General features: G+C 47.0%; 3 protein-coding genes across 12 annotated transcripts in view; 2 read left to right on the top strand and 1 right to left on the bottom strand.

Annotated features, from left to right (window-relative positions):
• The window catches only part of Usp3 (ubiquitin specific peptidase 3), a 76,536-nt gene extending 72,946 nt beyond the window's left edge, over positions 1–3,590 (top strand). For 2 of the 5 annotated variants that reach the window (XM_057766712.1, XM_057766713.1), the window contains exon 15: positions 979–3,587. In XM_057766712.1, coding sequence (XP_057622695.1) covers positions 979–1,144 — 166 coding nt within the window. In that variant the 3' untranslated portion in view covers positions 1,145–3,587. Of the gene's footprint in view, positions 1–978 lie in introns of all 5 variants that reach the window. The other 3 variants (XM_057766711.1, XM_057766710.1, XM_057766714.1) reach the window with 3 other exon arrangements.
• Positions 3,591–4,709: 1,119 nt separating this feature from the next.
• On the top strand, positions 4,710–9,205 carry Fbxl22 (F-box and leucine rich repeat protein 22). The gene is made up of 2 exons (XM_057768044.1): positions 4,710–5,061; positions 7,134–9,205. Exons 1-2 carry the CDS (start codon positions 4,727–4,729, stop codon positions 7,525–7,527), a joined length of 729 nt encoding a protein of 242 aa, XP_057624027.1. The 5' UTR covers positions 4,710–4,726; the 3' UTR covers positions 7,528–9,205.
• Positions 9,206–11,183: 1,978 nt separating this feature from the next.
• The window catches only part of Herc1 (HECT and RLD domain containing E3 ubiquitin protein ligase family member 1), a 172,797-nt gene continuing 156,696 nt past the window's right edge, over positions 11,184–27,284 (bottom strand). For all 6 annotated transcript variants that reach the window (XM_057767484.1, XM_057767483.1, XM_057767487.1 and 3 more), the window contains exons 69-78: positions 25,591–25,760; positions 24,594–24,732; positions 22,272–22,441; positions 21,035–21,204; positions 20,694–20,859; positions 19,126–19,202; positions 17,444–17,696; positions 16,881–17,033; positions 14,945–15,250; positions 11,184–11,814 (exon numbers count right to left, since the gene is read on the bottom strand). In XM_057767484.1, coding sequence (XP_057623467.1) covers positions 11,629–11,814; positions 14,945–15,250; positions 16,881–17,033; positions 17,444–17,696; positions 19,126–19,202; positions 20,694–20,859; positions 21,035–21,204; positions 22,272–22,441; positions 24,594–24,732; positions 25,591–25,760 — 1,790 coding nt within the window. In that variant the 3' untranslated portion in view covers positions 11,184–11,628. The remainder of the gene's footprint in view (positions 11,815–14,944; positions 15,251–16,880; positions 17,034–17,443; positions 17,697–19,125; positions 19,203–20,693; positions 20,860–21,034; positions 21,205–22,271; positions 22,442–24,593; positions 24,733–25,590; positions 25,761–27,284) is intronic.

Raw genomic sequence — 27,284 nt, 5'->3', positions numbered from 1 at the left:
TTGGGCAAGCCATCACCCATATCACAAGCCCTTTCCCTCTTCTATGTGTGGACAGTCTCCCACTGATCTGTCAGCGGGGAGTCTGGGGGAGCCTGAGTCCCACTGCATTCTATAAGCATCCTGTTGCGTCTAAGTTGGTAGGCCTCTCTTAGACATAAGAAAATCAGGTGGATTCTGAATTAGTAGGTAACAGGGACACTTGTAGTGTCTTTACTAATGGAAGTATTTTTATATTCAACCTTACTATTTTTGTTCCTGGAATCCCTCTGTGATCCTACCACCGGCCTGCACTGCCAGTCTGCAGTCACATGTTTTTATATTTGGCAGTTGTACTTTTGTCCTATCCTTGTTTTATGGTTGCAGTGTCTTCCTGACACTGCCTTGCGAGTTTTGTGTTCTCTCTGACCTTGTGCAGGGATCCCCGGGTGTGTCTCATGCTTCCCTTTTTGTTCTCATCTCTAGAGCTGTGTCTTTCCCGGTATGTGGGGGAAGCCAGACTCTGCCAGGGGTCTCTGTGGCAGCTGTCAGTCCTCAGGTGCTCTTCTCACCTGGCAGTGCTGACAGGGCAGAGCCCTTTGTGACCGTGTCATTAGGGGAGACGTCAAGGCACACTGACTTACCCAGTTTTCCAGAGCCTTCCGTGCATACTTATGAGGCTGTCTGCAGCTCTCGTTTCTGCATTGCTGCAGTGCCATCTGCTGTGCAGTCTAGAGACTCATTTTTGGTCAGTTCTGATGTGCTTTTTGGTTCTCAGTGACAGTATATTCCTTGTCTGTGGGCTTAGACGGAGGTAAACACAAGAACTCACCTGACCGTGTCAAACCAGAGGTCTCCAGGATTCATCCTTTAATTACTGCCCTTATTAACCTCTAATACTGCACGGTTGTAAAGATCCATTAGTGATTTCTATAATCTTTTACATTATTGAGACTGGGTCTCACTGTGTAGTTTCCTTTATCTGTTGCCTTTTCTTTACAGGGTTGGTTCTGGACATTACACAGCATATGCAACTCATGAAGGCCGCTGGTTCCATTTCAATGACAGTACTGTGACCATGACTGACGAGGAGACCGTTGGGAAGGCGAAGGCCTACATTCTGTTCTATGTGGAGCGTCAGGCCAGAGCTGGATCAGACAAACTTTAATACTTCCTCTGACCACAGTTCAATTGTACCGGACAAACATTTCCAATTTTCCATAAATACTTGATCCAAGAGTTAATTTCGTTATGCACTTTTTCAATTTCCAGTTTGGGGTTTAGTTTGGTCAGTGGTAGTGACTTACTCAATATGGGCACCAACTAATTTTTGTTGTTGTTCTACCAGAAAACCTCAGCAGGCATCTTGATTGGCTGCTTTAGTTGTAATAACTCAAGTTTTCTATGTAGTTTCCAGGACTTAGTTCTGTTTGACTTTTTGTATTAATGTTTTCAGTTCTCACCAAGGCACATGTGCTCTGTCCTCACATTCTGGGAGCCACCCCACTTGCTGCCTTTCATAGCAGTCAGGATTGTGTACGCAGGACCTGTGGCCACGGGTCTCAGTGACTGCTCAGGAATTACTTCTGACTGTAGGCGGTAGCTACTTGCCTGTGTCTCTGGGCTGCTGTTTCTCAGCGTTAAATAAACCTGTCCGTTCTGTCGCATCCATGATGAAGTCCCAGAATCACTTGATTTCTTGTTTCTGTTCTATTAGTATTTTCTTTGAGCAGATTGGCTAAGAACACTGACTCAGCTTTGTGGTAGAGGTACATTCCATGAAGCGGGTTCTGTTTGCCCAGCAGAGGTGAGGTTGCCGTCCAGAGTGGACAGTCACCTGCCGTCAGGTGCTGCTGTGGCGCCTTCCAGACACAAGTGGAGTCAGTATTGGCCTGAGAGCAGAGCCAGGTGAAAGTATTTTTGTCTCTGAACAAGAAATAGCTTCTATTCTTGAATTAAGTAGCTTAAAAAAAAATTACTGTTCGCAAAAATAGGTAGAAGCACTATTTGTATTCAACCCAAATTGAAATTTGGCCCATTTAAAGAAGGCAGCTAATGGCAAGTGCTGGAGGCCAGTGATTGGATTTGGGGATGGAGGTAATGCAGCCTGCAAGTCAAGAGTACAGAGCTCCAACACAGCTTGTTCCGTGGTCATCTCTGAAAGGGACAAAATGTACTTCATGCAAACTTTGTAGCAATCTTATTTTTCTATTTAGAGAAGAGTTTGGTAGCTTTCCTTGGCTACTGTGAAGCTGATGGAGCACACACAGCCCAGTTCTGCTTTACTATCAGCTGGATGAATCCTGCATTCCCTCCGAGCAGAAATGACATACTGGATCAGCACTTCAATACAGACCTAACGTGAACCTATCACGACAATGGCCACATTCCTCAGTCACAGTAGTCATGGTCCCAGTGCTGGATGCAGGCCAGTGCCTTTTCTACAGGGCATGGGTTCTCTTGCACAACACTGACAAAAAAGTGGCATTGTGTTTCCATGAGAAGCCATGGAGCTGTGCTGAGTTACATGAGGTAGAGGCACGTGCAGTTATCTCTGTCCTGCTGGTTTGACCCACAGATGCAGGTGATACAGCTGAGCCTGACTGTGAGTCTCATCTGACCTTGGACAAGCTCATGCAGATCCAGACCCTTCTGCCTAGAAGGGAGACTCTAGACTCTGTGAACAATGGCATTTGTGTCTTGGCCTCTCAAGACTCAGACGGAGCAGCTGCTGTCATCCCAGGTGGAACACAGCGGCAGATTGGACTGTTTGTTGGCATACAAGGGGAATGCATCATCTCTGGGAATTTTTGTAGTGTGTGTGTTTTTTTTTAATTGCTTGATTTTACTTAAGTAACAATGTCTGAGTGGCGCCATGAACTGCACCCATTTGCATTGTGCATCTGAACATCCATGATGTAAATGTGCCTGTATTTTAAATCTGTGTAGCCTTATCACACCTGTTAGACAAGCTCATCTTTCTGTGCTGTTTACGGCTTTCCCTGTACCATGCATTCCAGCCTGCATGCAGCTTTTTGCTCAGAGTTTATGCTGAGGCAGGACCTCACACATACCCTGTCCCATCAGCCCCTGGGAACAGGAAACTCCAAGTCCTCCCACACAGGTGGGGATAGAAACAGTTTGTGGCAACACAAGTCTCTCTCCATGGTGGAGAAACCTATGCTTATCCACTGTATTCTACTCAGTGTGTAGTGACGACAGATGATCAATTAAACCAGTCACACGTGCTGGCCCTGGTTGAGTGTCGTGTGTCTCACCTGTGGAACCTACTCAACGTTATCCCTTAAAGCCAACTTCCCTTTCTTTGGTTTAATATACATAACCAGTCACCCGTTGTTACCTCCTGGTCCCTTGAGCTCTCTCATGTCCCTCCTACTGCTTGAAGTCCCCTCTTGGATCAGGCTCTGGAAAGGCTCAGGTAAGAACTGTTTCCAGAGCCAGAGCATGAGTCCACATGTGTCTGACTCACCGCTGGCAGTATCCACAGGTGAATGGTGGCTTGCCAAGATCATGTGCATTAAAACTAGTAGTTCTTATGATGCCTGGAGGAGATCGCTGTGCTCATGACTCATTTGTTCTCACCGAAATCCCGTCCTGGTCCCGCCTCAGCATCTGGGCTGTTAGGTGGAAAGTGGCATTAAAGGAACCTCCTCTTTCCTGTGTTACTCCTGGGTTGTTTCCAGTGGAACTAAGCAGCAGGCAGCAGGGGTTGTCCTGTAGTCTACATGGGCAGGAGGAAAGGTGGGTGGCCATAAAGGATTCTACAGTCTTTTTTAGGGAAAGCCGCTGCTGTCTTGTTTCTCGTGGTGTTGTATGAAGAGCAACTTGGCTAGTTCCAGCTCTGAGCACAGCAGCGCCTGTCCTCAGCTGTGCAGACACACTACATGCTCCTCCGAGGCAGGGCTGCTGGGCATGCTTGCGTCTAAACCCATCAAACTTGCAGTTCACTGCAAGTCATTTACAATTAAGTATTCAAAAATAGAAACTGAAAGTTGCCTCTGTCCATCCTCACATGAAACCCTGCAGATGTAGGCACGCATTTGCAGGCCCACATAGAGAACATTCCAGCTGAATCTTCTAGGAAACAGTTTAGGGTAAAAATAGAGGCCTAAGAAAAGCCTTTGCCCAGAAAGGGCACTGGGATCTGAAGATAGCTTATCCTCGCCTGGAAGCCATCGATCTCCTGAGCTTAAGTAACAGAAAAGAAACATGACCCTGGGCTTCCACTCACAGCTTAGAATGTGTCGCCTCCCTTAGCTCAGTGGATTCGGCTGGCCTCTTCAGAGCAAGAGCAAGCAGAGGAGCCATACAGACACACTCTGAGGTCTGACAGTTAACCATCTTGCCAGAGAAAGACTGAAAGAAAGCCTGGAAGGGCTGTTGTGACCAATCACCTCCAATGCAAATACCTTGAAAAGCCAAGAGCCCTGTGCTCAACAGGACTGTCAGCTCAGAGGGGGAAAACCTTTTAAGGAAACTTAAACTTCAGTGGGCTGCTCTTCTGCCAGGACTTTCAGGCCCTCTGAACATAAGCCGGACCACAGATGGCTGTGTGTAAGTCTGGAGCCTGACACCCGCCCTCCCCACCCTGAGCCTCAGCACCAGTTGTTGGCCAAAAATAAACACCATTCCTCAACCATATATGTCCACCAGTCCTGATCTCAGAGGAAGCAGGAGGTAGGTCAGACCCTTGTCGGACGGGCATACTCACGTGAAGCAGCCGCTCAACATGCACATAACCCAGCTCAATCGGGAGTGCCTGCTGTGCCTCTTCTCCTTCCTGGACAAGGACAGCAGGAAGAACCTCTCCAGGACCTGCTCCCAGCTCCGAGATGTGTTTGAGGACCCCACCCTCTGGCCCCTGCTGCACTTCCATTCCCTTGCAGAGCTCAAGAAGGACAACTTCCGGCTGGGCCCTGCACTGCGCAGCCTGTCCATCTGTTGGCATTCCAGCCGTGTGCAGGTGTGCAGCATCGAGGACTGGCTCAAGAGTGCCTTCCAGAGGAGCATCTGCAGCCAGCATGACAGCCTGGTTAACGAGTTCCTCCTGCAGGTGTGCGACAGGTAGGCCACCTCGCCCCTTGCAGTGTGGCCTTGCTGGCCTTGGCTTCAGGGGGACAGGGAAGCACACATTCCAAGAGCAGTGTGGCTCTGACTCAGTCTAAGGCAGACAACCAGTGCCCAAGAGTTGGGTAAAATCAGCTCCCTCTCAGTCTTTTGAAGCTGCTGCTAAGGCAGAGGAGCTGAGGTTCAGCTGGCCTGTCCTTGGAGCAGCTGTCTCACTGGCAGCCATGAAGGGTCCAGCTGAGCCTGGAATTTTAAGGTCAAGCCCTGGGAAAAGACTCTAGAGGCATCTGTGGAGCCAGGCCTCTCAATTTGGCCCAAGCAGCCAGCCCCCCACGGCCTGAGAATTGCTGATGGGGAAGGAGAGCCAAGTGCTCAGGTGAGCTGGGCTAAAGCCTGTTGCAGAGTAGCGGTGAGTGTCTCTGAGGAACACACTCATCTTGCACAGTACCCAGGGAAAGTGTTTCAGTTGTCAGAGGGGCAAAAGGGATGCTCCAAGACATAGTACTCACTATGGGGCCACCAGATTTTTAGCAAATATATACCACCCGGTTAAATTTGAATTTGAGATGAAGCAACTCATGCCTTGCAAACATCCCCTAATTGATCTTTTGACACCCCTGACCCCATCCCTTGCACAGGCAGGGCCACCAAATGGGTTGGTCACACTTCCCTGCGTAGGCAGCTCTGGCCAACATGGCTTTGCCAGCAGTTGAAGGGAAAGCACTTCCTGCTAGCAAACCAGTTCCAATGGCTGCCAGCTGCCGCCACACAAGGTTAATAGCCACTGTTGGCTGGCCTCAGCACAGGTACAGGAAATAATTGCAGTGGCCTGTCTCTCCTGTGTTCTTTTCCTCAAGCTGGGTTTGGGCTTGGCTCTGACTAGATCAGGCCAGGTCATTTTGATAGGTTTCACAAAAAAAAAACAGACTGCAAGGTGATGACCGAAAAGGGGAGTAGTATCATAACCCCAACTTGGTTCACTCTCGCTGGAAGGTAACCAGTTTAATCCTCCAAACCAGCAAAATTTGACTTCACAGGATTTGCTGAGCACTGGTCCCCGGTGTCAGAGAAGGTGCAAAGGGAGCTGGGTTTCCCCTTCTGATACCGTGCAACTGACCCCAGACCAAGTGCATAAACTTTAATCTCACCGCAAACCTTTTTTTTCTGCAAAATGAGAGAATTCTTTTATGTCACAGGTAAGAGGGTGAAGTGGTAAAGCAATACCTAGTCCACCGGAGAAGGGTAAAGTCAGACGGGCTGAAAGTCATCTGTTTTGGGTTCTCCTGCCTTAGTTATTCTCAATCAGGCAATTTGCCGAGGTATTAAATGCACCTTAACAACAGTATCTGACCCAAAGTATCTACCTGTCAAGTCACCTGAGCCACTCTCTTCATCTACAAAACTGCGGTAGCATGCAGGGGTGATTAGTGCTGAAGGTGCACGGACTTTGAGGGTGCCACGCCCAGGGTGTTTGAAGTTACTTTTATCTTCCCAGGCTATGGGAGGATGGTGTGGGAAGGAACCTGGTCCTCCGGTCCAGATTCCACTCCTTGACAGCAGGGTCCAGGCCCACTGGAGGGAGGCTCTGCCAGGGAGGAAGCAGGGTGACCCTCCTGGTCTCCAGGAAAGTGGTATTGTCTGCCTGCAGTGGGGCTCTGCTCACTCAGTCCTCAGTCCTCACAAGCGCAGGGTACACACTGTTCCCCCCCCACACACACACCTACCACCCAGAAGCAAACTTTGGTTCAGTGATTGTCGGCCACACTACAAATAAGTCCTCGGGAGTGTCCCAACTTCAGGGCCTGGCTCCAGCTGCCTGAGGCTAGACACAACACTGTGGCTTTTTAGTCGTTAGCCATTACTCCAGGAGACTCCTCCGCCCCCAGAGTCCCCGCCGCGCGTGGCTCCCAGCCGCAGGGAGGATCAAAGACACACAGCTGTCCCTCCCAGAGACTCAAGATACCGGCTCCAGCAGACACAGGGGACCCTGGCCACAGTCCTACGTCTCCAGGGTAGGACTCCCGGGTCCTGCTGCACCTCGGCCCCGTGTCACCGCGCTTTCCCCGCAGGTGCCCCAACCTGGCGTCCCTCACGCTCTCGGGCTGCGGCCATGTCACCGACGACTGTCTGACTCGCCTGTTGCTCAGCTGCCCGCGCCTGCGCGCGCTGCGCCTCGAGAACTGCGCGCGCGTTACCAACCGCACTCTGGCGGCCGTGGCCGCGCACGGGCGCGCGCTGCAGACTCTGCACGTGGACTTCTGCCGCAACGTGAGCGCCGCTGGCCTGCTTCGCCTGCGCGCCGCCTGCCCGAGCCTGACCCTGAGCGCGGAGCACAGCGCGGCCATGATCCCCGACCAGCCGCCACGCGCTCACGGGTGCGCCGCCTCGCTTTTCCCGGCCGCACCTGGGGGACGGTGCCTACCTCACCCGACCAGTTCCTGTGGAGGACGCGCGCGCGATTAAATCAGCGGATGTTTGTAAAGCACTCGGTGCTTCTTTTTATAGGTCCCTCCCGACCCTGCGGCTGAGCTGCGCACTAGGCTGGCGAGCAGCCTCTGAAGGGCAGGAGAAAGAACCCGAGCCTGGTGCCTCCCTAGCCGCGTATGCCTACACCGAAGCAGGATGCACAAGCCATTCTAGAAAACTCGCCCCTATCACTGCATGACTGATAGTTATCAATTAGTTCTCCTACTGTTCTCACAAGGGAAAAATGCATCACTTTTTAAAAAGCCAACATTTAAAGATAAAAGTAGTAGTAGCCCTGGTTAAGTGCTTGGATATGGAACCATTACTAGCTGATGGGAAAAACAAAAACAAAACAGAAAAACAAAAGAACGAGACTTTCATTTCCTAAATTTCTGGCCGTGGGCCTGAACTTCAGGACAATCTCACTTTAGTTGTCCTGTCCCTATGGTCAGGGCCTAGATAGGGACCGGACAAGCAGGGTAAATGGACGCAGTCAGGAGGTGGGCAAGCTCAGGTTCCATTGCCAGCTGTATCAAGATCAGTCATTTATCTGCAGCCAGGTTTTTCAGTTTTCTGTGAAAGTTTCCCGATTGCGACCCACAGGTTCCTTAATTTGTTCCCAAACGAGAAACAGCATGAAAAAGACAAGTTCTGTTGTGTTCCAGTCTCTATTCTAGTAGAGGAAAACTGGTCCAGAAAGTGGCTTGTGAGGCAGGATGGGGATGACTCGGATTAGGTTCACTCAGAAGGGGTTGACAATTATATCCCAAGGAGATGTTGTGAGCCATGAAAAGAGCCAGGGGAGCCCAGCAAGTCATATGGAAAGTTTACAGGCCAAGAAACTGCAGGGTGCCAGACTAGGAACATGACTGAGGTGTTAGCAGCAGCAATGAGATCAGCATGGCTGGAGTAGGGAGGAGAGGAGTTGAGAACCCGATGGAGGGAGGTGAAGGACAGATAATGGGGAGGGTTAAATGAGGCCCTGGAGGCCACCTCATGCCAGCAGGAACCAGGAGTCTGCGAAGTGAACTGATGTGGCAGGCAAAGCCTCCAAGTCCCTGTGGACTGCTGAGACTTTCCTGTTGTTGCCAGGTTCTGAGCAGTGGCAGCACCTAGCCCAGAATCAGGACGACACACACACACTAGCCCTTTTAATCTGTGGGAAAATGTTGTTAGACGTATACTCCATTGTGTTGGTCCCCCGGACTAGACTTTCTTTGCCCGCCTGTTCCTGAAGCCACTTATGAAATAACCTGGCCTATTAGCTCAGGGTTCTTATTAACTAACTTTTACAACTTAAATTAACCCGTAATTCTTATCTATGTTTAGCCATGTGGCTTGGCATCTTTTCTCAGTAAGTCATGCTCATCTCGCTTCCTCTGCGTCTGGCTGGTGGCTGCATCTCTGCCTTTCCTCTTCCCAGAATTCTCTTAGTCTGGTCATTCCTGCCTAGCTACTGGCCAACCAGCATTTTCTTAAACTAATCCGAGTGACAGATCTTAACAGTGTAGAAGAGCATTATCCCACAGCAGGAAAGCCAGTGTGCCGCCCAGGTGAGTGTTCTAACTATCAGGAAGCACATGGCACCTTCAGGGAAGGTGGGTGAGCCAGGGCAGATGTGGCTACCAGAACCGCTGGAAATAGCCTTGGGAGCGATCTGTGCCTTCACAGGTTTTATCAGACCACATTTTTTTTTTTTTTTTTAAACCAGCTCTTGGAATGCCTGTCTTCTTAATCTCCTTTTGGCCAAGATCACATACTAGGAAGCTGAGGTGAGTGCACAAGGGTTAGAGCCTGCATAAGGCAGACCACCTTCTTGACTGGAAACTGCCCCCAAGAGCCTAGGGTCAGTAGAGACTAGGGCCAGGAATGCTTAGGTGGTGGGTCACAGAGTCCCTGAAAAGTCAGTGACTGGTTTTATGGGGGCACATGCCAGTTACTCACTAGTTAAGCCTCCTGGCTTCTACCACAGCAGCGCTGTGACCCAGTGCTTTTCCTGAGGACGTAAAGAGACCACCCCACCCAGAGACCAACACATGCCTTTTGATAGATACTGAGCTAACCAGACACTGCTTCATCTATCAAAGGTCACAATCTAGGAGGAGTGGAACAAACCCATGTTGCATGGACATCTGGGAAAAGCTAGACTTTAAAGGATCTATGCTTTCTTGAGATTGATTAAGGGCTTAAATACGCAAGTATTTGTTAATGAGACCAGCAATTAAACTATCCAAATCTCTACAGGGGGTGAATGTAACCAAGGTAAACCAAATCCCTGTCCCTAGACCTAACTGCTGCTCCACAGATAGGAACCCTAGCCTTCAAGAATACAGAGAAAAAAAAAATAACAAAGCAAGTAGGTTTCCAGCCAAGAGACAGCATATGCATCTACGTAGACTCTTCCCCAAGGGCTGGGTCTGAGAGTTAGGTTTGGGCACCATCTCCCACCCTCTCCAGGCAGGGTAAATCTGCTGTTAATGGCCAAAGCCCACAGGATTAAGGCTTTTTTTTTTCTTCATTAAAATGAACTGAAGCCTGCAGTGCACACCCTCAGCTCAGCAAGAGGAAAAGCACTGCTTATCACTAGGTTGAACCCAGGAGTCAAAGGGCCTTTAATCTCATTAGCAGAGCCCTACTCTCTTAGTGACACTTTCCTGGCCCAAAGGCCCAGGTAGTGCCTTCCTACCTCAAGCTCAGAATTAAGGGCTTGCTTTATCCACAAGTCCCTGGTGTCCCCCAGAAACTTTAATCTTTCTCTAAGGCCCAATCCCATATGAAAACTTCAGTAAAATGATGCCAGGATTCTCAGTTTTACCAAGGATTTTCCCACAGAGTCACGCACTACTTACAGCTGGCAGGACCTCATTTTCTTTCATGTTTTCTACAGACATTTGTCTTTCTACTGATAAATGGCTGCTTTCCCATTCCTCTGTCTGGTACCTTATTTGAGCAGGCTGTCAACAATGACCTTTCCCTTTAGTCCATGGGAAGCAGCTTTTGACACAGACGTGGTGGGAGTAAGAGAGACAAGCTGCCCATAGACCTCCAACTCTTTCTGGTTTAGTAGAGAAGCCTCACAGACACCAAGATTCAGCCAGCGCATGCTCAGATGACACTCTAGCGCAGTGACCTCCTGGGTTGGGTTCAAGCCTCACAGCCACCGAGATTCAGCCAGCGCACACTCAGATGACACACTAGTACAGTCTCCTGGGGCTGGGTTCAAGCACCAATGGGGTTTTTCTCAGTCCTCCCCCACAATTCGCCGCCGTCCACACACGCTCCTGGTATGAAGTCACAGTTACCCACTCATCCACGGCTACTTGTTTATGCCTGCTGAGTCCCCGCGGGTGCACAGCTGTCCCTGTCCTTTGGTGCTATCACTTGCTCGTTCTGTCTCCGAGTTCTTTACCACATGGCATTGGCACAGAGATGCTGTCTCACCCCGGATGTGCTGAGGCTTTGCAGGAGGAATAGTGGTGCCAAAAAAGCTCTGCTCTTGGGTGAGGGAACAAAACGAGAGACCCAGGATGCCAGCAGAACAAAGGGAAGGAGGCATTCAAGCCCCGGCTTCTCCCACCACTGTGATCCTCGGTAGTGCGCTTTTCAGATGAAACCTACCCCAGCTTCTGAGGCCAAAAAGCATCAGTTCCCACTCTGACTCCTGAATCTGCTTTATTTCTCTGCAGAAGGAACCCTGCACAGGCGAATCAAACTAAAACAAAATAAATATATGAATATTCATGTAAAACTGTCCTTTCTAATGAACAATTATACACAATGTACAATTTCATGTTCACTGGGTGGGCTTACAAAAATGTATCATTCCCAACTAAAAATGCACCAAAATGGTTCCATGCAAACTTATCCAAAGTGACCAAAAATACAGAGGGAAACCTGACTGAGCACTTTCTGCTTTTGTTTTTGTACAATCACAGAAAAATAAAAACATCTAATTTCTTTGTTTCATTTGAAGTAACTAAATGTGGCCACTGTTTATGTCAGTTTATGTTCCTAAAACATCTATGCAGTTACCATAAGTCTATCAACATCAACTCGGAAGTGAGCATCATTGAGAAGGGGCGACAGCATCCTCAGCGGTCAGTAGTCAGTGTCAGAGCCCTCGGCGTTGTCCACGTTTCTCGAGAGCATGTAGTTGTCCATGTCAATTGAACGGCAGTTGTTGATGGCATAGCGCAGGCGCTCAGCCATTACCAGCTGGCTGGAATAGGGGGGCAGTCGCAGCTGGAAGAAGCAGGTCTGTGAGGTAGGCAGACTGTCATAAGGCTGTGGAGAGACAGACCCAAGAGCCATTACCCAGTGCACTGCAATACCAGAGAGCGTGGAGCTACCACCAAGACAGGAAAGGGCTTCTCCCTTACTTCAAGATAGAATCCTAGACTGTGACCATCTGGCTATTTGCATGGAAGCAGAGATTAGTTAGGTCCTGGCAAAGGCACATGGGATCCATTGTCCTAAGACTTTCAGGCAAGTTACTTCCTCCAGTGGCTCTGTGATATCAAGTGATAGCCCTGACTAGGACTGCTTGGGAGAACACAGCACAGAACCTGTCAGACAGGAGAGTATGGTGAGAGTTCCCTCCTGCCTACCAAGGGGCACAGACTTGAGGTCATGGTGGGGATCCCCCAAGAAACAGGGTGAAGTGGAAGGAGCCAGGGTGCTGTCTACAGCACCTCATCCCTTCTCTGCTGCAACACTGCACTGTGGTCTAAAGCAGCCCACTGCTGGTCACAGCCAGTGAGGAAAAGCAGTCAAACCCAGAGACTGCACTTAGCCCACAACAACGCCCACACTAAAAATGGTCATTACCATGAATGTACTTGGAAAGCTGTTTCTATTGTTTTGTTTTGAGACAGGGTTTCTCTGTGTAGCCTTGGGTATTCTGGAACTTGTTCTATAGAGCAGGCCGGCTTCAAACTCAGAGATCGGCCTGCCTGCCTCTGCCTCCTGAGTGCTGGGGTTAAAGGCCTGGCTTGGAAAGCTGGGTTTTTGTTGTTTTGTTTTTAATTTTAAAAGAGCCTTAAAACACCCACACAGGGTCTCACTATATAACCCTGCTGGCCTGGAATTCAGTATGTAGACCAGGCTGACCTTGAACTCACAAAGATCTGCCTGTCTCTGCCTCCCAAGTATGGGGATTAAAGGGCATGTCACCATGCCTATCTTTTAGAGAGGAATTTTAAAGGGTACAACTGAAAATGGCATTTGCTAGAAAGCATGTTATGTATCTTCTTGGCCCTCCCAGCTAACAACCATTTTCCAAACTATTTGCGAGGACAGTAATTACTAATGTTTAATATTTTCTAGACTAGGTCTGCTATGTAGCTCAGGCTGGCCCCAATTTAAGCTCCTCCTTTAGAACTGGGAATTATAGTGTGCAACACAGCTAGTTACATAGTATTTATTTATTTTTAAGATTTATTATTATGTATACAGTGCTCTGCCCACATGCATGCAAGCATACCAGAAGAGGGCACCTGATCTCATTACAGATTGTTGTGAGTCACCAATGGCTATAGAGAACTGAACGCAGGACCTCTGGAAGAGCAGTCAGTGCTCTTAACCTCTGAGCCACCTCTCCAGCTCTGCTAAGCAGTTTTTAACAGTAAATGTTTCTCTCCTGGCAGTGCTGGGTTGTGGGTGCCAGGGCAGCACACCCTCCTGGCTACTTTATCCCCTCCCCCGACTATTCTTCTCTTCCTTGCTTGGCTTTGTTTGAAATCAATGTTCTTGCTCAGAGCTTGCCCAGATTGGCTGCTCTTCAGTGCGGGATACAGAAGCTCAGCAGCCTTCGTGTGAGAGCCATTGATGACAGGGATATGGGCAGAAAAGCTGAGGACAGTGACGAAGGGAAAGGCCACCAGATGGCTTTGATTACCTAAACATGGACATGGGAGAAGTGATCTAAAAGCCACAAAGGAAACACCCCCAGTGGTCAGTTTACTGAGGCAGGGGATTAGTGGTAGATTAACTCCTGGGGTAGCTAGGCAGCCTGGGACACATTCAAGGCAAGGATCATTTCCAGAACCAAATAGAAGGGGGCGATTACCTCCTTCCCACCTCACTGCGCAACAACAAAACAGACTGACAGCTTATAGGTTCCGGCTAGTCATGCAGAAAATGTATGGAAAGGCTCTTTTCATAGCCTTCCGCAGCACAGCAGTCCCAGTGAGCCTAGGCCCTGGCCGGGAGCAGAGCCAGCTGGTGGCTGCAGGAGGCAGAGCACTGGCTACAGCAGTGGTCCTCAACCTGTGGGTCCCACAGGGTCACATATCAAATATTTATTACATTATGATTCATAACAATAGCAAAATTATAGATATGAAGTAGCAACAAAATAATTTTATAGTTGGAGGTTAGCACAATATGAGAAACTGCACTAAGGAGAGCAGCATTAGGAAGGCTGAGAACCACTGCATGGTTCAACCTCCGGAGCAGGAAGCAACAGAACAGGACAAACACTGAAACTGAGCAAGGTGCTGGGGAAGCATCGCGTCTCCCTTACCATTTCCTCATCCAACACCATGCGCCTGCAGACAACTGCCACAGACAGGGAAGGGGTAGGGCATGGTGAGGAAAGAAGAGGACAGATACCCTACTGCTGTCCTAGGGTGAGGAGGCCAAGAGGAGGTTGGGCAGAAAGTACAGGAAAGGATCCCAGAGGACTTCCTAGAAGAGGTAACAGTGGCACTGTCCTTAAAAGGCAGTGCTTGCCAGGTACCGATGGAAGGGCATGAAGGAAAATTCACTGTGGAAGGGCTCCAAAGCAAAAAGAGCATGATGTGCTGGAGAGACAGGCAGAACACAGGGGTGGGGGCAGAGGCTTGAGTGTGGAGAAGGCTAGCAGCATTGGCCCTGGAGTTCACCCAGGGTCCTTAAAAGGTCTACAAGGAAAGAGGCATAGCTGGGAGCATACTTAGAGATATGGCTCTAGTCCCCAATGTCTGCTTCAGATTCTGAGCTTGTTTATTCCTAAACCACCTTCAAAATGCAACCTGGCAGGGATCTCCAGCTAGGGCCTCTTAGGTGACACAGTGGGTTAGCATTGCTGCCCACATCTCCAGGTTCAAAAGACTGGATCCTGGCACACAAGTTATACATAGAAAAGACAAAGGGCCTAAGAGGCAGAAGCATGAGGATCCCTGGCCCACTCAGCTGAGGACAGGGGAGGGTGCTGGTGACAACATGCTTTCCACATTCACGTAGGCCCTTTTCTCACCAAGGCTAGCTCAAGTTCTAATTTTATACCTGATATTTTTAGATTTGGATGTTCTAAGAGCTAAAGCCTGAATGACCAGGCCTTCTGGGGGGTTCAGACTTGGTTTCCCAAGCAGACAAGCAACAGAAGGGGGAAAAGGGGCAAATTTTAACCAAGGAAGGAAAACTGCACACTTACCCTATCGACCTTCATGATTTGAAATCTCTGAGAAATGTCGGCGGTGTTGGCTGGCAGTCGGGAGCGCCCAGACACAAAGCGCATGAAGAGTACCCGCTCCTCATTGGAAAACTCCTCCAGGGTGCGCCAGAGCCACTGTACCAGCTGGTGCTGTTCATCTACCTCACGGTAGCGCACAACCTTCTTCAGGACCTCCACACAGATCTCAGGCATCCCACACACCATCTGCTCCAGCTGCTTGGCCGTGAGGAGGGACAGCAATGGCACAGGGACAATCCAGGACATTCCTTCTCGAACTGCAGCCACCTGTCCCCAGGAAAGATTCATTTGAACACACACTTGTGCATGCAGACAGACATGCATCTTGACCACAAGCTGTCCATTCCGGGCCTGAGGTCTATGGCCAGGGCTACCCATGTCTGAGTTACGTCCTGCTCTGGAACTTTTATACTCTTTCTAGTTAATTCAAACTCCACATAGTCTGCCTTCTCTCCCCAAAAATTATAGTGGCCTCTTCAGTAGCCACCCACTGTAGTCACATGCAGCTGTGTGCTGTGTGTGTGGTCCATCTCTTCATCTACACAAGCAGCTCTTGAGGACAGGTATGGTATAGATGGTTGTTCTCATAAAAACTGCAAAACACTTTTTGAAAAGTACCATACAATGTCAATACAGGCAAAGAATTTTGTCAGGACTTTGCATTCTAAGCCTGGGACCCACCGCTTACTATTATTCTAAATTTTCTCACATGAAAAAGGAGGTAAATATTGTTCACCATGAGTAATGACAAGACGATCTGGGTGGTGGCACCACCGCTCATTATCACCCCGCTTCTGTTCTCACAGCACAGGGCAGCTGGGCAGCTGGAGAATGAAGGAGGAAGTTCCAGTCCTCGGCTCAGAAGCCCCTATGGTACAGGAGGGCAACCCTACCTTAAATACCTCTCTCTAGGCCAACTTAAAACCATCTCCGATAAAGAAAAGGAAAACTACACCTCAAAACAGAAGCTGCACCCTGGGAAAGGCCCGGGGGGAGGGTACATCGGGGTACTGTGCCTAGGCTGATGGACTGCCGATAGTATCCCCAAAGTACTAAGGGGTAGTACTTTGGGGTTGTGTAGTGTCAACATCAACCCACCAAGGCCAGTGAAGAGACAACAAAAACTGTCTGGAAATGGTATGACATTGAGGTGTGGGGCTGGCTGCTTGGAGGGCAAGGAGGAGACTGGGGACTTCACAGGAGGAACATTCAATGGTACAAGATGGGGCAGAAGTGAAAGCAGCCAGTCCACTGAGAGAAACAAGGTAGAGAGGGTGCAGCGCAGCAGTCAGCTGAACCAGCATGCAGTGAAGACTGGGGTCCTGGATCTGTGGTGGGCACATTCTTATTTTTTCAGATTCTGTGCTTCTGTGAAGTACTGACAATAGCCCTTATTTCCCAAGTACCCAGGGATAAAACTGCATGCAGTGGGTTTAGCACTAGGCAGGACCAGTACACGTTTCAAAGTAAGGAAAGAAGTCTCTCCCAGTGAGGAGAAGTAGGTCTGTGAAGGAGGTGCGCTCCTAGCTGAGGACGAAGTTCTGTATCAGAAGAAAGAGGCTCTTGTGAGGCTGTAAGCCTCATATTTAGGGCTGACTGACCTAGCTGGAGAGGGGTACTGAATGGGGAAGTGGTAAGAGGGACAGATCAGACGTGTGAGGAGTGGTAAGGAGGGCCTTGATCTAGGTGAGAGCTTCATCTCACTCTACCAATCATCAGTTTCGAGCTGATTTAAGGACATGGGCAGTGAGACATGGCCCAAGAAGTCTCTGGATAAGGTTTAAATATAGATAGAAGTGAATCTATACATAAATGGTATCTGGCAGTAATCAGGGAGCTCTTGTCTGGATGAATTAGAGCACCCAGGCTACCTCTGGCACCATGATGTTTATCTCACCTGACGGTCCATCTCATGCAGTCGGTACTCAATGGCTCTTTCCACATACTCCTTCCTATTGGAAAATGTGAGTGGGATACTATTTCCACCAGGGATTATGGGAACCATTTTGCCATCAGCACTCTGGCCAACAAAAGAGTCAAGAGGAATCATCTAAGAAAAGAAAAAAAAAAAAAAGAAATTTTATTGCACGGTAGAGAGGACAACAAAAGGCCTATCTCTCACACAAAACAGTAACAGAGACAAGGCAGACTTGCAGGTATGACTGCTCAAGACCATGCTGACCCATCTGCTACCGGTAAAAAGAGGTGCCTCTTTACTGTGTTCCAGCCACCTAAGAACATGGGCCCCTTTCCAGTTGGCACCCCTGGTTGTTCACTCTGATGAGCAGAGAAGTGTTAAGGTAGAAGGAACAGGAGCTAGGGACGAACACCAGCTCTACACATTAGTAGCTACCTAAACCACTAAGGCTGAGCCACTAAGGGCAGCTTGACCCAGACATGTCAGGGTCAGGTCAACAGCATCTGACTCTACACACAGGAGTCCACATGTGCCGGGGGTACCTCATGAAAACTCTCCTCAGTAATGCCGCTGTCTTCAATGTGAAGGATGCTGTTAAGGGTCTGCACATAGAGCAGATCCACCTCCTCCAGGTCCTCCAGGGTGAGTGGGACACAGCACAGCTGCTTCCACACCAGAGGGGCCAGGTGAAGGTCCAGAGGCTTTTTTGTACGAATGGCAACCCCCATTAAAATCCCCAAGAATTTAAATTGCATTAAGTGTTCATCAAGGCAGGCAGAGGGGTTAAAAAGGAACCTGCAAAAGAAAAGCAAATCTTTCAGCGAAAGATTCCTCCCATTAGAAATGAGTTCCCCTCAGCTGGAGCATAGGATCAGGACCTGATGATGAATCCCGCAGTCATTAACTATATGTAGCCATTTCATTGAGGTCTAAACATCCCCACTGCCTCTCTTTTGGTCTCATGTGCTGGAACTGTAAGCATGTACTGTCATACCAGGCTCAACTTCAGCTCTTTAGTTATTCTAACCACATCTGATGTTCACCAAGATAATATCTCTCTCTCTCTCTCTCTCTCTCTCTCTCTCTCTCTCTCTCTCTCTCTCTCTCTCTCTCTCGTGTGTGTGTTTATATGTGTATGTGTAAGAAAGAGATTGAGAGCATGTACATGCCTGTGACAATGAGAACGTGTGTGTGAGAGACAGAGAGCGTGTGCTTGTGCACGTGGTAGCTTTATGAGGATGTGAAGGTCAGAGGAGGATGTTGAGTATCTTCCTCTAGAGCTCTTCACCATATTTTTTGAGACAGAGTCTGGCTGACCTGAAACTCACTATGTAAACAAGCCTGGCTTCAGACTCATAGAGATCAGCCAGCCTCTGGGCCGAGTGCTAGGATTAAAGGGGTGTGTCACCACGCCTGCCTTCTACCTTATTTTTTGAGACTGGATCTCTCATTAAATGTGAAGCTCACCTGCTTTTGCCTAGGTTGACCAGCCAGTGAGCTCTCAAAATTGGCCTGTCTCTAGCTCCCAGTACTGGAGTTCCAGGCACAGGCAGCCATACCAAGGTTTAATGAGATGAGGATTTGAACTCAGGTCCTCTTGTTTTCAAGTGCTCTTACTCAATAAGTCATCTCCGAAGTTCCTATTTCTATTTTTTAAGATAAAGTCTTGATACAAAGCCCAGGCTAACTAAGATCAAAGATATGATCCTCTTACCTCCCTTCCCAGGTGGGGTTATGGGAGTGCCCCACCAAACCCAACCATACTTAGAAGGAAGCGGCCCAGAAGCCCCTGCTCCAGAATGCCCCTCATTCTCAGTCATTTCACTTACAACTCCTAAGTCTTGAGAGCTGAAACAATGTAAAGTGACAAATACAAGGACACTAGTGGGCTGTGAACAACCAGCTCTATGACGTGGCATTAGCAGAGCATCCAAATGGATCATACACGGTAAAGGCTGAAGGAACATATGGCAGCCAGGGTTCATAAGCGACACTGAGTTTCCTCTTCCCTCTGTGTTCACATCAATCTGTTCCTTAGTACTGAGTGAGGATGGCAGTGTCTGTTTCTCACCACGATGGGCATGACGGGTAAACTGCTTCAGGGTTATAATAAGGATTCAGTGGGAAACACATGTGAAGCACTGGACACAGTGCCTGGTGCAAAGGGAACACTCAGTAGGTGACAGTCATTATTAAGACATTTGAGAAACATGCCTGTCCTTACCTGTCTCTATTGTAACCGACTTCTGCAGTAGCATTAGGAGAGGGTATGAGAAGGTCAACTACACCAGTTTCAAGTTCCTGGAGGAAAAGGGTTTTGTTGAGAAATGACAATCAAATGCACCAAGATAGAATGACAATCAATGCATAGACCAACTACATTAAAAATAATACTAGAAAGGAGATATTTTGAGGTACAGTGGAATTCCCCTCAGTATGTTCTAAATATGTTTTATGACGATTGCTTAATAAAGAAGCTGCTTTGGCCTATGACAGGGCAGAATATAACTAGGTGGAAAAACTAAACTGAATGCAGGGAGAAAGAAGGCAGAGTCAGGGAGACGCCACGTAGCTACCCAAGTAGCAAAAGGTAACAAGCCATGAGCCTCGTGGTAAAATATAATAAAATAAAAATGGGTTAATTTAACATATAAGAGTTAGTTATTAAGAAGCCTGAGCTAACAGGCCAAAGAGTATGTAATTAATATTAAGTCTCAGAGTGGTTATTTCATAAGCGATATTGGGAACATGCGGATGGAGAAAACCTGGTCCAGGGGACCAGTGGGGCAGAGAATATTCATGCTGCACTGAGGAATTTATAATGTTATGCTTCAGCAATCTCTACAGCCTAGCTATTTTTGGAGTTCCAACTTAAAGAGAAATTATGAAGTCCTTATGTGAGAAATCATCTGAAGAACGAGGAACCAGTGTGAAAGAGGCCACCCGTGAGCAGCTGTGCAGCTCTGAGCAGGCTGTGGTGGAATTTCAAACTGACAGCCAAGTGTCACTCAAGCCACAGCTTATCAGGCAAAGTGGAAGGAACAAAACTAATCTCGAAGAGTCTGTCAGTACTGGCTTATAAAATTAGAACTGGTCCAAATTAATTTTTAAAAATTATTGTTTTAGCCGGGTGGTGGTGGCGCACGCCTTTAATCCCAGCACTTGGGAGGCAGAGGCAGGCGGATCTCTGAGTTCGAGGCCAGCCTGGTCTACAAGAGCTAGTTCTAGGACAGGCACCAAAACCACAGAGAAACCCTGTCTCGAAAAACCAAAAAAAAAAAAAAAAAAAAAAAAAAAAAAAAAATTATTGTTTTAACTTCAAAAACTGTATTTACTTGTATGGGTGTTTTGTCTGTGCATTGCATACAAGCAGTATCCACATGAACCAGATGAGGGACTGAACCCTCTGGTGCTGAGAACCTAACCTGGATCCTGTGGAGGAGCACTCAATCTCTCTCCAGCCCCAGTTTAAACTCTTTAACACTCATTTTCTATTCTTCTGGAGCCTGGTGGGTTCACTTTGTTCTAGAAGCACCAAAATAAATCAGAGCACACAGTGGCCTGGATCTGTCTCCGACATGAATATATCTGCTGTTTGTTATGGATGGGGAGTCAGTGATCTTGATGTGTACAGTATCTCCACAAAACACGTCCCAAACTCACTGCAATTCACTACACAGCACTAGCAATGTAACCGAAAGGCTCACAGATGCACCCATGCTATACTGATAAGCACTGGCCATCATCAAAACACCACTACTGGGGCTCAATAGGGACACCGCCTGCATGTACCTGGCACATCTCTGTGATGGTGTCATCAAACACTCCTCCAGCATCATCAGCCCCTTCTCCAACCAGTTTAACCTTCCACGCTCGGGAGGGTAGACGGAGATCCGATGCATTTAGCTTTACCACTTGTCTCGCTATTTGAACAAAGATCGGCTTACACTTCCGTCCTCTAAAAAGAAAAACCAGCAAAAGAGTAATATAACACAACCCTTCATCTTTCCATCAGTGAACAGACACGGGGACTAGAGTGAGCACTGTCACTAGCCTTTATAAGTGAACAAGAGGTGAGTTAGCAGTAATATTCTAAACAATTCTAGCGAGTTAGTAAAACACACATGACCTACCTGGTTGATATTCTCTTTACAGTAATCTGAGGCCCATAATTTTTGCCTTGAACCATGGTTTTCCCTATGGAGCGTACCATGGGAAGTGTGTAGACTCTTGGAGCTAACAGAGGCCGCAGTTGTCCCTGTACAATGCCCCATGTTCCAGCATTGTAATGAGATGTGCTGTTCTGTAGACAACATAAGGAGATCAGAGATGGCATAATAGGAGACTTAAAAGAATAGTACTTTTAGATATAATTTATTTCTGAAATGTCCTTTTGAAGCATAGATCAGAGTCTCAGTTGTAATTAGTAACTTTAAAAAATACTGATTAAAATATGACTACCATTTTTAAAGCCTTAGAAAATACAGAAAAAGGAAAATCCAGACATGGTATAAAATCATCCATCATTCATCCACACAGAGATAACCCCACCGATACCTTGCATTGCCTTTCAGTCTGGGTGTGTACACATAAGTTCTCAACAATGTACTATTTAGATATTTCTCAGCTACTTTTGTCACACGGCTTCTTATCAAACACATCTCACTTAACTAGAACAGCTCGCTGACACGCTAGTGCAACAGAGCATCCTCCTGCCTGTGCTGCCTGCTTGTAAAAGAGATGCCACATCTTTCCCTTTCTCTCCTGACTGGCGATATAAAGGTTTTTGACAGACATGCTTATTTATTAAACAACCTATTATCTCTTAATTTTTGAGTCTACTTAAAGACAGACAAATCAGCCAAATTTACCTTACTTTCCCTAACTCTCCTTTACTAGATTGAGACTGCTCCTTTATGAGGAGAGAGAAGTCTCCCAAACTTCTCAGCCGATATGATTCTTTAACACTGTGTACTATGGTCCTAGCAGCACTAGATACTTAGATTTTTTTCCCTCTTGACCCCTTTCTTTCCCGGGGCTAGGATGGAACCCAGGGTCTCATGGAGACTAGGAAGATACCCTACCATCTGGCCACACAGCAGTCACTTCATGTCATTTACTAGACTTGGCAGGAACTGTGACATGCTCATTCACCCATGCGTCCTGCAGTTTTGGACAAATCAGAATACTTTCTGTTCAGCCACTTCTCTCTATATCAGCAATAAAATAGAATTCCATCTGTTGACTTTCCTGTTCTTCTTGAGTTAAAGAGCATAACACATTAGCCATGAGAGAGTTTTTTCCAAGGCAGAAAGGCCCTGGGACCTTGCAAACATATCAGGGGCACCACTTCCCAATTTAGCACTTTACCTGGTTGTTGGGGCTGAGATTCAGCAGCCTCCATGATGAGTACATGAGGTCCGAGAAGTGGTAGAGCAGCCGGAGCCTGGCCCGCACCGTGTGGATGCTCACCTCTCTCAGTGCCCCGTACTGCGGCGGCACTGTGTCAGGAAGGCCCAGCTGGAGAGGCACTGATACACCTGCCCAAAGCACAGAAGTACATGTGAAGGAAAATGCATTGCTTCCATTTGGAGTATTTTGAAAACTTTCAAACACAAGATAATCACCCAATGGACATAGAATCTCACTACCTACATTTTGTACTTAATATTTTATTATATTTACTGTTCTACATAGTTATCCATTCTTCTACCCATTACCTCATTTTAATTTTTTTGGATTCTGTAGTACTTATGGTAGTTTGAATTAAAATGACCCCCAAAGGCTCATAGATTTGAATACTTGGTCACCAGGGAGTGACATTATTTGAAATGATTAGTAGGTGTGACCTTGTTGGAGAAAGTGTGTCACTGGGAGTGGGCGTTAAGGTCTCAAAAAACACATGCCAAGCCCAGAGTCTCTCTCTTCTTGTTGCATGTAGACCCAGATATAGAACTCTCAACTACTTCTCCAACACCATGTCTGCCTGCATGCCACCATGAGAATGTCTGAAACTGTAAGCAAGTCCCCAGTTAAATGTTTTCTTATAAGACATGCCATGGTCATTCTGTCTCTTCACAGCAATAGAAAACTGACTAAGACAGTATTGATTCTTAAAACTTCAAATATCCTAAGCCAAGCACAGTAATGTAGGCCTATAATTCCAACATGAGTTCAAGGTCATTCTCAGCTATATGGAAAGTTCAAGGTCAGCCTGGGTTACATGAGACCATCTCAAAAATTCAAAACAAATATACACAAAATTAAAATAAAAAAGCCCCAAACAAACAAACAAACAAAAACCCTATAGGATACCTAGTTTTTTTCCTTTAACTGTTTCTGTTTGAATAAAGGGACTAAAACAGCTGGGGTGGGGTTGGGGATTCTTCTTTTCCTATTCAATAACTGTCAGTCCCATATTAATGCATGGTGCAAATGAGGGCCAGTATTCATCTTCTGCGTGTCAGGAATCTAGGTGAGTGTTAGTCCTTAAGAAAAAATTTCTCTAAGGCGTTTACCCCAAAACTTGCTGAGGAAGTAGGGAGGTGGGAAAAATGGAAGGGAAGGCTAAGCACCCAGTCACACATGGCTACCTCAAACACCAGAAGCTAGCAAGAAGTGTTTTAGGGCTTTGATAAGCAGTTGGTGTAATTTGTGTAATATGGGAACTACAGAAGAATGCTACAATTAAAGCAAATGGCTACATTTGAAGGAAATGGAAGAGATACCCTATCAGAGGGTCCTTACTAAAGGAGACAATTATGTGTATATACTAGTGTGCATATGTATGAGTAAATCAGAGATCATTCCACAGCATGACCATCTACCTTGCTCTTGGTGATACTGGTCTGGAGCTAGCTGAACAGGCCAGGCTAGCTGGCCAGTGAGCCCTACCCAGCGCTGGCCGGTCAGTCCTTACCAGCACTGGTCCTTATGCTTGTGTGGTACGCACTTTACTGACTCAGCCATCCCCCCGCAAGCCCTGCCTTCTATTTTCAAGTCTTTTTTTAATGACTATAATGATTTTGTAGTATTTAAAAAAAATTTAAAAGCAAGCAGTAGCCACTATTCATGCTCTATACTAGAATGGAAACGGCTGCAGCTGGATCTGTCCCGAGTCACTGAACAGACACGGCGTATCAAATGGCGACCAAGGTGAGGAGTGTGATGGCTCAGAGCGTCACCTCTGTAAGAGGAAGCTTTACAAAGCAACTGTCCCCTTTTTGTTGTTGTTGGTTTGTTTTTTGTTTGGCAACAGGGTTTCTCACCACCCCTCGCTGTCCTGTAGCTCACTATGTAGGTGAGGCAGGCCTGGAATTGACACAGATCCTCCTGCCTCTGCCTCCTAAGTGTTGGGATTGAAGCTGGGTCATCATGGCTGATTTTATTTGTTACCTTTTCATCTATATAAAAAAATGTACTTTTAGATGCTCTAATCTAATTAATTTTTGCTTGCCTAAAACACATGCTGATTTCTTTTGGGACTGGAAAGAGAGAGAAGAGAGTGCAGGAGTCTTTGCTAGACACTGAAGGAGACAGAGAAATGGCCGAGATGAAATAGTTATGTGCTTGTAGCACAGAGAATACTTGGAGTATTTCAGATAGACCTGGATGCCATCAGAACTACAAGCAGACGTGCATCGGGCACAGCTGAAGGAGCAGCTGGAGGAGGGCAAATGATCGGCTTCTCACCTGGTGCTCGTGGCGGGACAGGTGGTGCTGTCCATGCAGCACTGTGGCAACGGCCAGCTGAAATCTGACGGATGTTTTTCCCTTGCAGAACTGTGACCAGGGTTGGTTCTCGAACATGGTTGGTGTGGCCTAGGCCAAGCTAAGAATAAAAACAAATGCATAGAGACTGAAGTGACAAGCAGATATAATCTGTTAACATCTGTATCATATACTAGCATCAACAGTGAAATAAATTCTGATTTGTTTCTCCATCACAGCAGTTCTAATAGCCTTAGACTGTCTCCTAAAAGCAAGAGGCAACAGAGCCAGTCCAAGCTTACAGATTAGTCTGAACAACTGGTCACTCCTAGACTCCACTTCTGGAAAGTGAGAACAGAAGGATCTACAGAGCTTGCACTTACACACTGGCTTGTGTGTTACAGTACAGATAGAAAATATACATGGAATCCAGGCCTCTGTTCTTAGAGCACCAGCTAAGTGTCCAACATCAGTGAGGAAGACTTGTCAGTACCTAGCCAGGGAATTCCCAAAAGTCTCTTCACCATTAATTCTCCTCTTGTCAAGATCACAATGATAAACAACTTCCTGGTCTGCTAATGTAGTTATGAAAACGTAAGTGCTCACTGAGGTTACTGTGAATAACAGACTTTGAATATCATGGTCTCTGATTTTATGGGCAATCAGATTTGAGATTTATGGGAGGAGGCGGGGATGGCTCTGCAGGTGGGCTGAAAGCCAAAGTAGAAGCATCTATCTCAGACATCCCCTACCAAAGTCTTTCTCTTCCATACACAGATACACAGAGGGACAAGTACATAAAGCTGCAGACTTTATGAAGATTTCCTGTGTTTACTCCTGTGACTGTTGGGGATGACAAGACTTCCTGCACAAGCAAGGATTCTCTGGACACATGACTATACAATATAAAGGGGTTCTTGCAAACAAGCGGCAGTGTTGGATTTCTAAGCCAGGAAAGAGCAGCACACATGTCGTTTACCTGCCCTTCTGAATTGCTCCCCCAGGCATAAACATCTCCAGTTGATGCCAAAGCAAGTGTGTGTTCAGCTCCAACTGCCACATCTTCAATGACCACTCCAGCCAGGACAGGGATTTGCTGGGGTCGATTGTGATTACGGGCACGCCCCTCAGGTAAGCCTATCAAGCGGTCTGAAAGATAGAAGAGGAAGTTTAGGATGGGACTCTGAAGTCTGTGTTTTCTAACAGGCCATTAAATTTTTATGTTAGAATGTCAATGATGTATACATCTCAATGGGGCAAAACATGCTATTTCAGCAAAATATACCACTTTAATTAAAAGTCTGAGGTATTCCTATATGAAATGTTAGTCTTTTATTTATATTATAAAGAAAATTGAGCCAGGCGGTGGTGACACATGCCTTTAATTCCACCACTTGGAAGGTAGAGATAGGTGGATCTCTGTGAGTTTGAAGCCAGCCCAGGACAGCCAGGGCTGTTACACAGAGAAATTTTGTCTCAGGTGGGCGCGGGGGGGGAGGGGGGATGAAACTCGTTTTAGCCTCAAATTTCTACCCCACCGCTTTCTTAACCCCTGCTGCTCACCATCCCATAGGCCCATTAGGCATGGCATCTGCCATCTGAGTTCCACTTACACAGCGGCCTACTTTCTACAGTGGCCTCTCAGGTCCTGGCTCATTGGAATGACACATAACTATCTGATAATAGGGCCCGAGTTCCGTAGTTCCCCAGAGACTATTCATTACATTCACCAATATGCTATTCAAAACCAACTTCCTCAACATTTCCCAGAATTCTACTCTAGTCGTCACTCTACATGATAAAAGGTCTACCTACTACCACTATGTAATCAATGTCCTAACCTAGATCTGTATACCCAATCTCCCTGGAGTCCCAGATATAAATTCCCAATAGCCTATTGGGTATATCCACACACATATCTAGAAGAGAAGGTCTCATATGGTGGTTATGATTTGGACATAAAATGGTCCCAAAGGTTCATGTGATTTCACACTATAGTGCTAATGAGAGGATGCTAACTTCATCAATGATTCTTCTACAGCTGAATGATTACTAAGAGGTGGGACCTGGTTGGAAGAAGTGATAATTGGAGGCATATCGTTCTTCTTTTTTAACAGTTACTTACTCAATTAAAAATATTTTCATTTTATATGTATGTGTGAGTGCCTGCATGCATGCCTAGTGACCATGGAGACCACAGGTTTTGAATCCCCTGGAATTAGAGTTAGAGACGGTTGTGAACCACATGATGTGCATGCTTTGAACCAAAACCTGGCTTTTTATAAGAGCAGCAAGTGTTATTAACCGTTGAGAAATCTTTTCAGCCCCTGTCTTCTCCTCTTCTTCCTCCTCTTGTGTATAAACACATACATGGCATACTATGTATATAAAGGTCAGAGGACAATTATCTCTTTTTTTTCAGCATGTGAGTTCTGAGACTTGGCATGGACACATGGATCTATCTTGCCAGCCTGGAGGAATGTGTTTGAAGGATGCATCTTGTCCCCAGTGGTCTCTTCCCCCGCTCCATATCTTCCTTGAGGTGAGTAGCTTTGCTCCACCATTCTCTTCTCCCAAGAGAATCTGTTTCTTCATGAACCCAGGAGCAATGGAACCACAAACTACAGACTGAAACTTCTGAAACCATGAAACAAAACAATCTTTCTTTCATTA

The sequence above is a fragment of the Chionomys nivalis genome, chromosome 4 (assembly GCF_950005125.1).
Source record: "Chionomys nivalis chromosome 4, mChiNiv1.1, whole genome shotgun sequence".
In the NCBI taxonomy this organism is placed as follows: domain Eukaryota; kingdom Metazoa; phylum Chordata; class Mammalia; order Rodentia; family Cricetidae; genus Chionomys; species Chionomys nivalis.
Note: the sequence above shows the minus strand (reverse complement) of the source record. Positions and strands in the feature narration are given on the sequence as shown.

Excerpts from the sequence above, each read along its gene's own strand:
- Fbxl22 (XM_057768044.1), top strand. The coding sequence starts at position 4,727 with ATGCACATAACCCAGCTCAATCGGGAGTGCCTGCTGTGCCTCTTCTCC. Across the intron at positions 5,062-7,133 it reads CTCCTGCAGGTGTGCGACAG|GTGCCCCAACCTGGCGTCCC; the intron begins GTAGGCCACCTC and ends CTTTCCCCGCAG.